At 48.0% G+C, this 13,704-nt stretch overlaps 2 protein-coding genes across 2 annotated transcripts; both read right to left on the bottom strand.

Moving 5' to 3' along the window:
• Positions 1-1,285: 1,285 nt before the first annotated feature.
• On the bottom strand, positions 1,286-12,308 carry LOC120849766 (protein dispatched homolog 1-like). The gene is made up of 3 exons (XM_042293723.1): positions 12,300-12,308; positions 10,935-11,168; positions 1,286-1,501 (listed from the first exon to the last, which is right to left on the bottom strand). The coding sequence occupies exons 1-3, from the start codon at positions 12,306-12,308 to the stop codon at positions 1,286-1,288; spliced, it is 459 nt and encodes a 152-aa protein (XP_042149657.1).
• On the bottom strand, positions 5,948-7,774 carry LOC120849749 (chromobox protein homolog 3). Its single transcript, XM_040221968.3, has one exon. The coding sequence runs from the start codon at positions 7,533-7,535 to the stop codon at positions 6,969-6,971; it is 567 nt and encodes a 188-aa protein (XP_040077902.1). The 5' UTR covers positions 7,536-7,774; the 3' UTR covers positions 5,948-6,968.
• Positions 12,309-13,704: the final 1,396 nt, after the last annotated feature.

Genomic DNA, 13,704 nt, shown 5'->3' with positions numbered 1-13,704 from the left:
TAGACACTTAAATAGGATTGCAGGGCCCCTTTAAGTTGGAGCTGGGGACATGCGCATATACGACCACACTGTGCCCCATTCACCCCTCGGCTGACATTGTTGTGGAAGCTATATGCAACTCCCTGGACCAACCAACTGCTTCCCTTTCATCACCTGACCCCACTGTCGACGCACGGGTATGGGGGGAGCGTAATCACGCGTCAAACGATGGACGTTCGACCAGTGCAACGAGCATGTAGCTTCTATCACATTGTCAGCATAGGGGTGAATGTACCGTAGTTTTGCTGACAGCCTTTCAGTTGTAAGAAAAAGAGAGGAAAAACCGTCAATCGCTCGTTCACGCTAACTAGCTGTGGCGCACTCCATACATATGAGCCCCTTGGTGAAGACAACAAAAAAACAAATTATGAGCTTACACGGCTTTTCTATACAGTATAGTAAAATTGTGGAAAGTTTTTAATGCTGGCGGAGGCATTTAAGGTATAGATGAAGTAGTAAATTTATTTATTTTCTATAAATTGATAATGCTATATAGTACCACGCAGGTTCTGCTATACTTGATGCGAGGCATGTCCCTGGAAGTGAACTGACCAATAATTAAATCCAATAAATTGCACCTCGATGCAGGGACGTCTAGCTTAACAGACTAGTGGAGAAGTCCCCAAGCTGTCAGTTTCCATTTTTAAAGTCGCCAAACTTTTCAAAGTACTGTATTTCCTTTTTCAGGCTCTCTTTTCCTCGTCGTACTAAACCTTCGTGAGACCGCACATTTCCCTAATCAAAAGCTCGAAACAATACTCATTTCGGGTTTTGACCCAGAAAAGTCACAGAGTGGTAAAAATATGGACTCCCAAATCCAAATGTCCATGGGATTGAGTCGCATCGAGGAATGCTGGGGTGTTTGCATTCAAACATTGCACATTGCGTCTCCGACCTGTGTACTCGTAGCGCGCATCCTCAAAAGTGGACCCTCAATTCCCACGGCGTCACCGACGTGTCGTGCCATTGCCCGTCGCAATTCTGGCGGCGGAACTCGCTCCACAGTCAGACGGTCGACGGAAACCAAAGCAGACGAGGGACGGGACGCCGCGATGATGGCGACCGTCGAGTTTGCCCCCCTTTTCCACTAGCCTTTCTACACCTAACCGCTGGGATTGAGGCATGCGACAAAACAAAGCGCCGGCTGCTCGGTCGCCGTTCATTGCCGCTTCGAAACCACTTTCGACGCGCGGGTGGCGTACGACGGTGAACGCGCCAATCGGACACGCGTCCCGGCCATCTTAATTTAATGGCCGAAAAGAATTCCACCTGCCTGTTCGGCATCGATGTTTGATGAAGGTGTAGCCGCGGCCGAAGCCTCGGTGGTCGAAGGCAAAGGCGGCCCTTGTTGCTCCTGGGGCCCGGGGTACATGGAGAGCGGTCCGTTCCAGCTCGATCCCGCGAGCAGGTTGTTCCAGGCCGTGGCCCGTTGTGCCAGCACCGTGCCTCGTGGCTCGAACCCCTGCAAGGAAGAAACGACCTCGTGAGGTTTCGGGTAAACCCGGCTAAGATACCATTTTATATATCCTAAAGGCCGATTCGCACAGTTGCATCCAAGTAGTAAGGTGGTCAGTTGGGCGTGTTGGTGCTGATTAAAGGAGCTGTGCAACGATATTCAATTGGAATGTTTTTCTCTCTACACGAGCTTACAACTGGGACTCGAGGATACTCACACGCAACGCCATTGGCCAAGAAACTCCTTTGTTGCGGTGTAATTTCAAGGACAAAAGCGATCATTTTCATTCAATCTCTCCTTTGCAAAATTTTATGACGTAACTCGGGGATCGCAGTACACCCAAGTGACGATATTTGAATGCGGGTCATAATAACAATAATAATAATGATTGGACCCGAGCATTGCGTGGGCACTCGACTTGGGCTCGTGATAATTGCTAGCTCGAGAAGCATTCGGGTAGTGGCCCATGTCCAATCGCTGCAACGACGACAACAGCCGAGCCATAACAATGTCTGGAACTCGGCGCGTGTCCTGCGCTTTGCCAACCCCAGTGCGTGGCTATGATCAACACTGGCGGCATATAATCGGCTCCAGATCACGTGGCCGCTTGTTCTGGCTGCGAGTTGAGGGGGTGAACGCTGCTTGTTTTTCTTTAATTCTTTTCTTGGACTGCTATTGCGTGGGGTGAAAAACGAACGCGTGTTTCATAGGTCATTAACGTTAGGGATTTGCTTCAAGCGGTATTTGCGCAAAGTACAAAAATTGTTGCATAGCTCCTTTAAATGTGGTTAAGGTTGCGCACAATACCACAGGGACAGAGAGGAGAGACATGCAGACGACAGATAAGCGCACACGCGCAACTCGCATGTATTGTCTTAATTCAAATACATGCGAGTCGTGAGTGTGCGCTTCTCTGTCCCCATTTTTTTGCGCGCAATTTTAACCATGCATTTATGTGCGCTCCAGTGAACCATGCCCACCTGTCAGGTACAGTACTGGAATACTTTTCAACCTTCATCCACCGTTTCCTTTTTTTTTTTTTTTTTTATTGTGGGTTTGACATTTCGATTCTTTATCAGGCACCCCTTTCTCGTTGTTAGCGCATAAATCTTATCTCATAAATGCTGAAAAACTTCCAGTTTAGTTATACGCAGGTTTGAAGTGTTTGGGGGCTATGCCAATAGGCGGTGTGGTGACATGCTCCCTCTTCATAAATGGTTACCAAATCTTTTTTTGATGTTCGCGTAAGGGCGGCCTGCCTTTGAGGTACGTCGACACCAGTTAACGACGACGACTGTTTGCCCTGGGGTCTTTAATGTGCATCAAGCAGTAGTGACAGACGATCGCACGCCGGTACGACGCTCATTCAGGTCAAAGTGGGGATTGTCGACATGTCGTGGGAAAGTCACGTCAACCACTTGCTAACCAAAATAGCTCAAATTACTGGCGTAGTTGGTCGTATTAGACACATTCTTTCCACGACAATTAAGTTGCTTCTTTATAATTCACCTTTTTTTACTCACATTTAAACTATTCCAAACTGGTGTGAGTGACAACTACATGTTCAAGCCTACAGCGTGCTCACCTAGTGCAAAACAAATATATACGCCACATCTATAACGCACCATATGGTACACCAAGTGCAATTTTCTTTCATCGTTCCCGCGTGGTCGGGGCCTACGACCTATACAGATACTGTTCGAGGGTCCCCTATAGATCAGAAACACAGAAGTATATAAATAGTAAACGTAATCTGGCCTAGTTAGACATGAGGAAGATACGTAGAAAGGGGGGTCGGACAACGAAGAAGTCTGGAAGTCTTCAATGTCCGTCCCCCCTTTCTATGTATCTTCCTCATGTCTAATTACCGTTACCAACACGCTCGTTTTGTACTTAAATCTGGCCTAATTGCAAATAAAAAAGCTTTTAGTTATTCAACGAGACATAAGGAGAACTGGACGTACCTACAACTCAACTAAACTCCGAAAAAGAATGCCTCTGTCATTTATTGCCATCTCTATTAAATAGCTATCACCTCGTTACTTTGGATATATACACTTGCGAACACCTCTGAACTTCGCAAAACGTACGAAAGCGGGGAATTTTTTTTATTTTTTTTATATTTTTGCGTGCTATTGAGATATGGTAAAATAATTTGTTTCCTATTTTTTTTCTTGTGTGTTCAGCTTTCCAATCAATCTGTCTTCGTGTAAGCAAACGTCACTGTTGTCAATTCATTTTTTTTTGTGTGCGGGTTTTGTTGCTTTTGCTATGGAAGTACCTTTGTACAATTTCTTGCATTCTTTTCATTTTACTTTTCTTTTCCCTGCTTTGTACTTGAGGGGCACTGAGGACCAGCCAAGCTGCTTTAACAGCTTTTTATGCTTAGCTCCCACCGTACTTACATAATAAAAAAACTATTATTATTATTATTAATGCGAAAGCATTAACTGTCCCATGGAGCGAGCTGACGTCATCAGTTTAAAGCGCGAAAATGGCACCTAGTTTCCCCGATCCCGAAGGAGCAAGATTTCGCCTGATGGATTTCGCCTTCACTTCCATTGGCTGGCGTGCGTTAATGGGGCTCCCATTGGCCGCTGCACTCATCAGTTTCCACGACCGCTCACCCCATGACGCTGCGTATCCATCAGCGCGCCGTTAACACGCGAGCGTCCAAGGTCAGCGTGCCGAGGGGAGCACGCACACTGACCGGCGACGAAAAGTATGCAGCAGACGAAAACGGGAGCGGACAAGCAGCTTGCATTCTTTCACATTCACAACTCATAAGAAGTGCTTAGGTGTACCTCGAGCTTTTTTTTGTGCGTGTAGTTTTTGTTGCTTTTATGATGGAAGTACCTTGTATTATTGTATAATTTCTTGCATTCTTTTCATTTTACTTTTCTCACCCCTGCTTTGTGCTTGAGGGGTGCTGATCGATTAGTCAAGCTGCCCGAACAGCTTTTTATCCTTAGCTGCCACCATACTTACATGGTAAATAAACTATTATTATTATTATCATCATTTTTGGATTCTGCAGCGCAAGCTTTCACTCCACATTCTTTAAGCTGAAGTGCGCCAATGCACTCGGCCACCAATTACTCCGTAAACATGATTACAAGCGGGCAAAACACACTGAATAACACTCAAATGCAGACGGGTGATCCCGCCTCAATTTTTTCAGTGCTCGAAGTACAACACTGCACATTCGCAGCTTTACTTTTCTTGCACGGTTCCAGTTTGGGCAGCCCTCAAACGTTAATCCATAATTTGTTTCATCTTGCGCGCACAAGTCAAGACGAAGCAACAAGCACGAGCAAGTTGCCCCGAACAATGCCTGCGCCAAACGAGGGCGCAAGCCGGGCAGGGACGCAGAAAGCCCAGAGCTTGCGCTGGTGGATTCGGCTACGCCCGCACTTAAAGTGAAAAAAAAAGTACAGCACAATGCACCGACCAATGGATGGTAAAATGCGATACCTGGTGTCAACATATACAGGGCGTCGGAACTTAATTCGAACGGATTTATTCGAAAAATAACGAGCCGTGGAAGGCACACAGAGCGGTCTGTGCAGGCAAGCTATTTGGCCTGGGGGGGGGGGTACTTTAGCACTGGGGTATGCTAAAGTTAGCGCTTGTGCAACAGGCGCAAGGCTGGCAGTACTAAGACGCGGGCGACAAGAATATCATTTGAGTTTTACGTGACGCCACTCCTGCGCCTTTTGCGGGGGTGCAAGTTGTATTGACATTTCTGTAGGCAGATGGAGCACTATAGCAGGGTTCCCAACAAGGCTCCATGAAACGCTCATTGATGTAGTAGCGATTGTTGGTAGTTGCAAAAAAACCAGAAAGCGTGGGGTGCATCGTAACAGAGCTCAGTACCTGCAGGCCGAGGCTCGTGATGCTTCGAAGCGTTATCGAAGGTAGGAAGCTCAAGCTGAAGGTGGGACAACTGTCAAACCTCCCCGCAGTTATTTATGCAAACACAATATAGATGGTCGACATATAAGGCACGTACAGGCAAGTTTGTCGTGGAGAAGCAAATTCTACGTGATCGATTCACAGACAGCACAGTAGAAGCCAAGTTTCTTAGAGAAATGTTACCTGTCGGCTTGAGAATTCCTAGGGGGTTCTCTATCAAAAACGTGTTTCCAACAGCTGGCTTTCATGGTTTGCCTGGAATCTACTTGCGAGCTGCCATTGATAGGCAATGCTGCAACTGAACCTTTCATTCTAATAAAAACGAGCGAGGTAATGGTAAATTTTCTAGATTATCCACGAGGTAGGGAATGTGCTTCTTATGAAGGAATAGGTGGCCGAATTGCTAGGGATAGTCTGAAATTATGCCTATGGAAAAAAAGCTTGCCCAAAAACTGTTTAATCCCAGACATTCTTCGCAATATTGACGTACAAGACACGTGTTTGTGCAATGTCTAAACCTTCAGATACCAGAATCGAGAATGTATAGCAATTAAGTTTTATTTGTGCAGCACTGAAACTGCAGACAATATAAAGGAAAAAAAAATAAACAGCAAAAGAAAATGGTTGCATGGTGAAAAACCTTAAACCAACATTCCAATCTACTTGCATCACATCACGTGCTAAAAAACTTGCCCTGCAGCTTTCAGGAGCTTAGTTGCACGCAAACACACTGGCAAAAAGAACCCATTGTTTGAAAACTTTCAACCTATACGATTAAACATGTCTTCTTACTCGAATACAGGAACATTTGTTGTTGGAACAAGCACGTGCCCGGAGCAAACTACGCGTACACTAAAAAAACAAACAAAAAAAAAACGCCGTTTTCTATGTACAATGGGATTACTTCACGAATTTCTCATGATAAAATGATGCAACCTCCCACCCAATACCGCGCCGCCGTAGCAAAGAACCGGATTGTTATTACAGAGCGTTGGAGAGCCGAGCTCGTTGACACACTTCTTGAAGCGAGTCCACGACTTTTTTAAGTCAATACGAACCCACGACCGGTCTTTATATCAACAAAACAATCCGAGAAAACAAACAATTCTAAGTACGGGTCATTCACCCCTTTAATATCCGTAGAAACTCGCTTAAGAAACAAGGGTAACAGGAACGCGAAAAATAAAAAGAAAAGCTAATTAAAAAAAAAAAAGTAATCTTTTTCCAACGCGGCCGACCATTAAAAGAAAAAGAAAACCCGCAAGTTTCAATATAAAAAAAATGTCGACAAAACCGAACGACTTCGCGATATAGTAGCATAAAAAGAAAAGAGGGCAGCAGCCATGAAACATACATGAAGTTACTGACACAAGCTGCACACGGAAACATAATGAAGACCAACCCGTACAAAAAAAACAACACACGACCACGCAATGGCGGCGAAAAAAAAAAAACGTTTCTGTGAAACAAATATCCAGGTTCGTTTGGGTCTTGGATGAACGGGGGTGGTGGGAGGCTGCTGGTTCAACATCGGGGAATGCTTTCTTTTTTTGGTCTTTTAACTTTTGGCCGCGGCAGTTTTCTCCGCTTCGTCTTCGCGGCTGCCGCAAGCGTCCCAGGTCAAGCGTTCTTCGTAAAACCGTATGACGACTTGCGGGCAGCGTACGTTGGCGATGCGCGCGGGCACGATGTCGGCTTCGTCGCAGTCCTTCCACTTGATCAGGAACATGAGCTCGCCGGACGAGTCGGTGGCGCCGATGATGCGATCGGGGTCCAAGCCGCGGTCGAAACCACGTGGCTTGGAGTCAGCATCCTGGCGCTTCTTCTTGCGGCTGGGCGCCTCGGCGTCGTCTTTCATCTTCTGCGCGTCCGCGTTCTTCTTGCGTTTTTCCTCGAACTCGGCGATGAGGCCCGGGCAGTCCAGATTCTCTTCGGGCTCCCAGGTGTTGTCGCTTTCGGTGTAACCTTTCCACTTGAGGTAGTACTCGACCTTGCCCTGACGCACCCGGCGGTCGATGATCTTTTCGACGATGAATTCTTCGGGTTCGGCGGGGGTGCCGTCCTTGTGGGTCCGTTTGTTCTTGGATGTGTCGCCTGAGCGCTTGCCTGTCTGTTCCATGGGCATACAGACAACACCACAACGGTGACAACGCTAGGCCTAACAGCCGCTTGGGAAAAACGGCGGAAACAAGGAACGGACGCAGCCTCGCAACTCCTGCGATTGGCGGGGATCGGCGGGCGGGAGGCGCGGGTGCGCTCGATCGATCGATCCGTAGGCGGCGACGCAACCGGCGTATGCGAGAGCTTCCCCGAGTCCGCGCGTGATTCTGAAGGGGAATGACGTCACAAGTGCCACCACGAGCGGTGTTGTGTGACACCGCATTCGCTTACCGAACCCGACCCGCCAGTTACGCGGAGGTGGTTCGATTTGAGCAGACTAGATGGCGCCACCGCCCCGCTCCGGACTCGGCTTTCTTCGTTTTGTTTGAGGGTTGTTGACGCGCGACCTTTAGGAAGTTCGAGAGCAGGGGAGGGGAGATGGATTCGGAGAAAAGAGCGAAGGAAGAAAAGTAAATGCGAAGCGGAAAACGTCAGCGCTCATAATCGTTCCGAAATAACTCGCTCTCCAAGCACGTACTTCCTAAAATAACCTCAGACTGAAAACTTCGATGCACGCGCGAAATCGCACCAGTCTTTCTATTGCAGCTCCCCCTTCTTGGCTATCTTCGGGGATTGCCACACGCGCTTTGCATCGGTTTCCTTTTTTTCCTCCCTTTTTTTCACTCCTTTTCCTTTTTTTTTTTTTTTTTCGGTTGTCTTTCCAATTTCGGTGAAACAGAATCCGCCGAGGGAGGATGACCTTTGCCCAAAGACCCTATGGCGCGGCACAACATACAAACGCATCACGGGAAATCGAAAACGAGTGTGGGCGCCCATATTTCCGCGTAGTCTTTTAATTAGGCGCTCGCAAGCTCTACTCTAGGGGGCCATAGCGTAATTAACGTATCAAATAAACACGGTTGTCGCGAGGGTTTTCCTTTATATTTTTTTTTCTTCTCTGATGCTATATTTTTATTATTATTTTATTTTGAACCTTGACGGGCTCCTCGCAACGGGAGCGCTTTTTCGCGTTTGGGTTTTGTTGAAACCTAATAGATATCTTTTTTGCCAAATTACCCAAGCGCCAAAGAGAATGATGCTGTACTACACGTTCGTAAGTGTAGAAGATGCCGAGTAAATAGCCAACACGTGGTGTCTTCGATGGACACAAGTGCAAAGTGCCACTTGTTTTTAGAATTTTACCGAGGCCATCACGCGCAGGGCGTCTCTCGCTACGGTCGCAGAATGCTATTTGATGCTTGGGTAATTTACGAAATAATCTTTCTAAAATGAGACCTTGTACATTTTCTGTTTTGTGAACAGACGTAAAAACAAATTTCCCCATAACAGAAAAAAAAAAAAAAAAAGACCTGGAGGCGAATGGGCGTGTTTCAAAAAGCCGTAACTCATCAAGCGGGCAGTCTAGAACCGTGGAACATTGCACGTTTTTCCGCACCTTTACAAGTTCTACATAATACTATGTCGATTATCCGCTTTCCTGGTCTTTCTTCAGGCAATCGAAAGATTTATTCCGATTGACTGAAGTCCAGGCCCGAAACGTTTCAACCTGCAACACCTCATCCCGTCGCTCCTGACGCAGCTTTTTGATAATATATATATTTTTTGTTCACACTTAATGATTAAAAAAAAAAAAAAAAAGATTTGCCCAAGAAGTTCTAGAATGTGAATCCCCAAAAATTCAAAATGCAAACGTTTATCTCCCGATGAGTAACGAAGGCCAACGAGTTTAACAATTACTTTCAGTCTGCTTTTGTTACGAAAAATAATGATAATATTCCCCGTAACCTCAATGCGAGCGTTATCGCCGTGGAACATTTACTAATAATTGAACCATGAATTCTCAACCTTTTTTTCGACCTTGATAAAAGAAAAGGTAGTAGTTCCAAAAATATTCCTAATGAGTTAAAAAAAAAATAGGCTGAATGGATGAGTAAATATTTATTAATAATTTTTAAGAAATAAATTCCTCGTCACTTGCAAGGCGCCAATCGAAAAAAAAAAAAAGCAAAGTTATTCCCACTCATAAATCGGGCAACATCAATAATCCTTCCAAATTCAGACCCATCTCTCTCCTCATGTGTACCTACTGCAAACTACTCGAACACGTCTCACTAAAACAAAAAGACAGAATTTCTCGAGGAGCGGAACATCCTATCTCCTCAGCGACATGGTTTCAGAAGCGGCCTCTCCACGGTAACCGAAGCTAGTTTAAACATTCCATGACCTGCCTTTCAATGTTAACAATCCAAAGCAAATGAGCCTACTACTACTCTCGCACAGTAAATTTATTGTGGAGAAAAAACACGGCATCGGCGAGGGGCCTATAGTCAATTGAAAGAAAGATTACCTATCCAACCGTTCCCAGTTTGTACAATGTGAGCAGGAGACATCCGAGACGGTCGGAGTCATTTCGGGTGTCCCGCCAGGCTCTGTTCTTGGCCCCTGTCCTCTTCCTTCATTTTATAAACGACATCACTTAGAACTTTCGCAGATGACCTCGTCATCTATCGAGATATATATTCGTGTCATGAGGATCATTTAGCCCTAAGTACTTCACCCCAAATAATAAATGACAGGTGCACCGACTGGCAGATGATTCTTAATTAATGCCCAAAAATAGTTCTGCGTGTCTCTAACACGGGAAACACACACACACACACACATCTGCATTTCTTTTTACGGTTTCGATGATGTAACACTTTCAAGGGTCAGTGGATGTAAATACTTAGGCTTACTGATCACCTCAGACTAAGGGGGATGGATACTCATGTTAACTATGACAGTTCAGAAGCTTTTAAAAAGAGCTCGTGTACTTAAGAACACTCAAACTAGCAACCAGAGCCACATGAAACGTTTAGCTTACCCGAGCCTCGTTTGGCCCACACTCGCATATGCTAACATAGCCGGTTCACTCGCACTAAAACAGTCGTAAATTAAACTTGAAAATATACGACCGTAAAGGCACGCGATTCATCTCCAATAGATACAGGCGAACTTGAGCACCCTGAACGTAGTACCTTAATGAAACTTTTCTCTTCTCGAATTTCGATTTATTTTAAAAGTTATAGGCAAATTAAAATTACGAAAACGAGCGAAAAATAGCCTCCCTCGTGACGTCCCTGGTCCTGGCTTGGGTGGCCAATGGTAGAGGCGAAGCGACAGGCCAATCGGCTGTACCTTACGCTGATAGCCGCGTACCCTGCAGCCGCGTGCGCGTCAACGGCTCGTTGCTTGCCTTCCATGCTGTCATGTCTGTCTGTCGGAGTTGCAGCTCCAAATTCTCGACAGAAGTGCGGAGCGCGCCGCTGGCGAAGCCTCTCGGCCCAACTCGTGCATCATTTCATGGGTGACGTCCCGAAACGCGGTGTGCCCCCCTTGGTGCTACAAGACGCGTGCGACGTACCAGGAGCGGGTCCTTGAAGCTCGGCAGTTCCCGGGTGGTGAAGGAGACCACGATGGCGGTGGTGGCCAGCGAGAACACCACCAGGATCACCACGCTCGGGTGGTTGGCCACCTGCTGAGAGTACCTGCAGGGAGACACGGACGCCGTTGAGCTTCGTTCAACGCCGGCTAGGTGGCGCAAGCCGCCGCCCGACTCAAAGGGTTCAGCCACATATATCCATCCAGTGACCGGCAACTCCAGCAAAATCGACACCGCGTAGCGGCAACGCCATGGGCGTACCAACGGAAAAGGGAAGGGGGGTTTGCCGCCGCCGCCGCCGCCGCCGCCCCCCCCGAAAGAGTCACCACTGAGAAGGGCAGACACTTGAAGGAGGGGGGCGGGGGGGAGGGGGCAAACCAAGTTGGTACGCAACTGGGCAACGCCGAGAAGCTCAAGAGAGGAGGTAGTTCCGACTCTGTCGTCTGCTATCGCTGCTTGGTTCTCGTTAGAGTTCCTGTATATGCTACCTACGGTAGCAGAGTTGCGCATTCAGCCTCAGCGCGTGGCCGTAAAGCCGGCTTTCCCGCACAAGATGGATGCTTTGCTCCTCACGTGACTAAATTTGGCGAATAGCGGCGCCGCGCGCGCCACCGCGCATGGAAAACAGGAGAGGAGGAAAAGGAGGCGGAAAGCAGGGAAACATACGCCGGGGCAAGAGAAACGTCGGCGGAGCGACCGTAAAGGTGGCTTTCTTGCACGCCACCGGATGCTTTGCTCCTCACGTTATGGATCTCGGCGAATAGCGGCGTGGCGGCGCGGGGAAAACAAATGCGCAACTCTGGCTCCCGTAGGGAGCCTATACAGGAACTCTAGTTCTCGTAGGCGACATAGAAACAAACATCGTTTCCAGTAATTATTTTTACGCTTCCACCGTGTCATTCCTACCCACTGACTAGAAGAAGGCTTTCATCCTCGAAAAACTGCTTTGCTTTCATATATAACACCGCTTTTACGCTGCAGTGCAAAAAATTTATGGTGGTCCGCGTATTGAACGACGAAAACGACCTCCTTTGGTCAGCCATTTTGCCTGACCAACCGGCGAAAAAAGCGCAAGGAGGGCGAGGGTAAGGATGGCGGGGGAGGAGGAAGCAGAGGGAACCCTGGAGAAGAGAGGGGGAAACCTCCTCCTCTCTTTAGCGTTCCTTCTGCTTCCTCCTCCCCGCCTTCCTTTCCCTGGCCCTCCCCCCCCCCCGCCCCCCCCCCCCCCCCCCAAAAAAAAAGTGAAAAGTTTGGTAACAAGGTGAGTTTGATACATCCCCGGTACAGCGACAAACGACAAACATCACGCCATCCAGACAGACGCGTTCAAATACACCCTGCTTTTACCCATGCCATGCACATAGAAGACGAGGCTTGCGCACGACGTCAGTTTGAGTGGATCCCGGAGAACCGCCCCAGGCGGCGAACACGCTGAAGGTCGACCAGGGCACGCGTCACGTTCGTTGTGAGACGCTGCAAGAAGCGCGGGTTCGCTGCGACGCTGACGCGAGCTAGGAGCGCAGTGATTGGCTGTACGAGTTATCCCATGTCAATCCAGTGCTGCGAATCTTGTCAGTCGGCGTTCCGCTGCGACCCCTCTCGAAGGACAACGTGATATTCACGTGCTATGCATCGGGGATGCTTCAATGGCTCCTGCTCGTCGTAAGGTTGAGGGAGAGGAGGATACCAGAGCCTACGGAGACGTCAGGACGCCGAACTCTGGTTGCAATGATTCGCGGGTAGGCCACCGTTGCAGCTGGAGAAGGTAGGGCGAGGGCAACGTTACTAAAACACTCAGTTGGGAAACTCGCCGTCGAAACCTGGGCCGCTGGCGTCCACCGAGACCGAGCTAAATGCGACAACAGCGCCACTCTTTTTCGTTTGTCTGTACTGTGGTCACCTCGAGCTTTTTGAAAGCCTGTTTTTGCGTAAAAACAAACGGAAAAGACTCTTTTTGTATGAAATTTATTGGAGTTTAGTACCAAATGATGGGCGCGTGATGTTTTTATCATCTTTAGTTCGCAGGGTTTTGCGGAACAATTAGTATTGTTTTCATACAACCATGCCTCAGCGGGCCTTTCAGGTAGCGCGTCCCGCCCTAGGTGCATTTTAACTTCAGTAGTTGAACGCGGCGCATCCGCCGGGGAGACGGGGGTGGCACCCCTGTAACCTCTACCGCTGTATCTGTTCTTAAAGCCAAAATGCAAGTCACGTGCAGTTTTTCGAGTGGCCGCTGCGGGAGAAATGGTGTCGTTGTGTTCGTCATTAGCTCGGTGCTCGGAGACAGATTGGGGCCATTTCTTCAAAGCTGTCTCTATGGGAGTTTCCCAACTGAGTGTTTTAGTAACGTTGGGCGAGGGAAAGGAAGGCCGAGGAGGAGGAAGCAGAAGGAACGCTAAGGAGAGGAGGAGGTTTCCCCCTCTCTTCTCCAGGGTTCCGTCTGCTTCCTCCTTCCCGGCCTGTCTTTCCCTCGGCCTACCTTCTTGAGTTGCAACGGACTATAGCTGCCTTTGTCTCCACTGCACTGCTAGAACGCGGAACGCCGGCGTCCGGCGTTTCGCTTTCGCATTCGAACGCTTTCCACGAGTGCAAGTGACAAGAGCTGCTAGCTTTAGGTCTACCCACTAATCCTCCCAACCAGAGCTCGGCGTTCTGACGTCCCTCTCTCGTCTTTTCTCTCTCTCTGTGTTTCTGCCCTCATAGTTGCGGATTCTCACATTGCTCTATGAGGCGAATGAATGAAGAAATAACG

This window comes from Ixodes scapularis, unplaced genomic scaffold, assembly GCF_016920785.2.
Source record: "Ixodes scapularis isolate PalLabHiFi unplaced genomic scaffold, ASM1692078v2 PGA_scaffold4__175_contigs__length_147842914, whole genome shotgun sequence".
NCBI lineage: Eukaryota > Metazoa > Arthropoda > Arachnida > Ixodida > Ixodidae > Ixodes > Ixodes scapularis.
This window is presented reverse-complemented; position numbering and strand designations above follow the sequence as displayed.

What these genes read in the sequence shown, in the direction of transcription:
- LOC120849749 (XM_040221968.3), bottom strand. Translation starts at nt 7,535, where the DNA reads ATGCCCATGGAACAGACAGGCAAGCGCTCAGGCGACACATCCAAGAAC.
- LOC120849766 (XM_042293723.1), bottom strand. An exon ending in GCTTCAAGGACCCGCTCCTG is followed by an intron (nt 1,502 to 10,934) that starts GTACGTCGCACG and finishes TCTTCCTTGCAG; the next exon opens with GGGTTCGAGCCACGAGGCAC.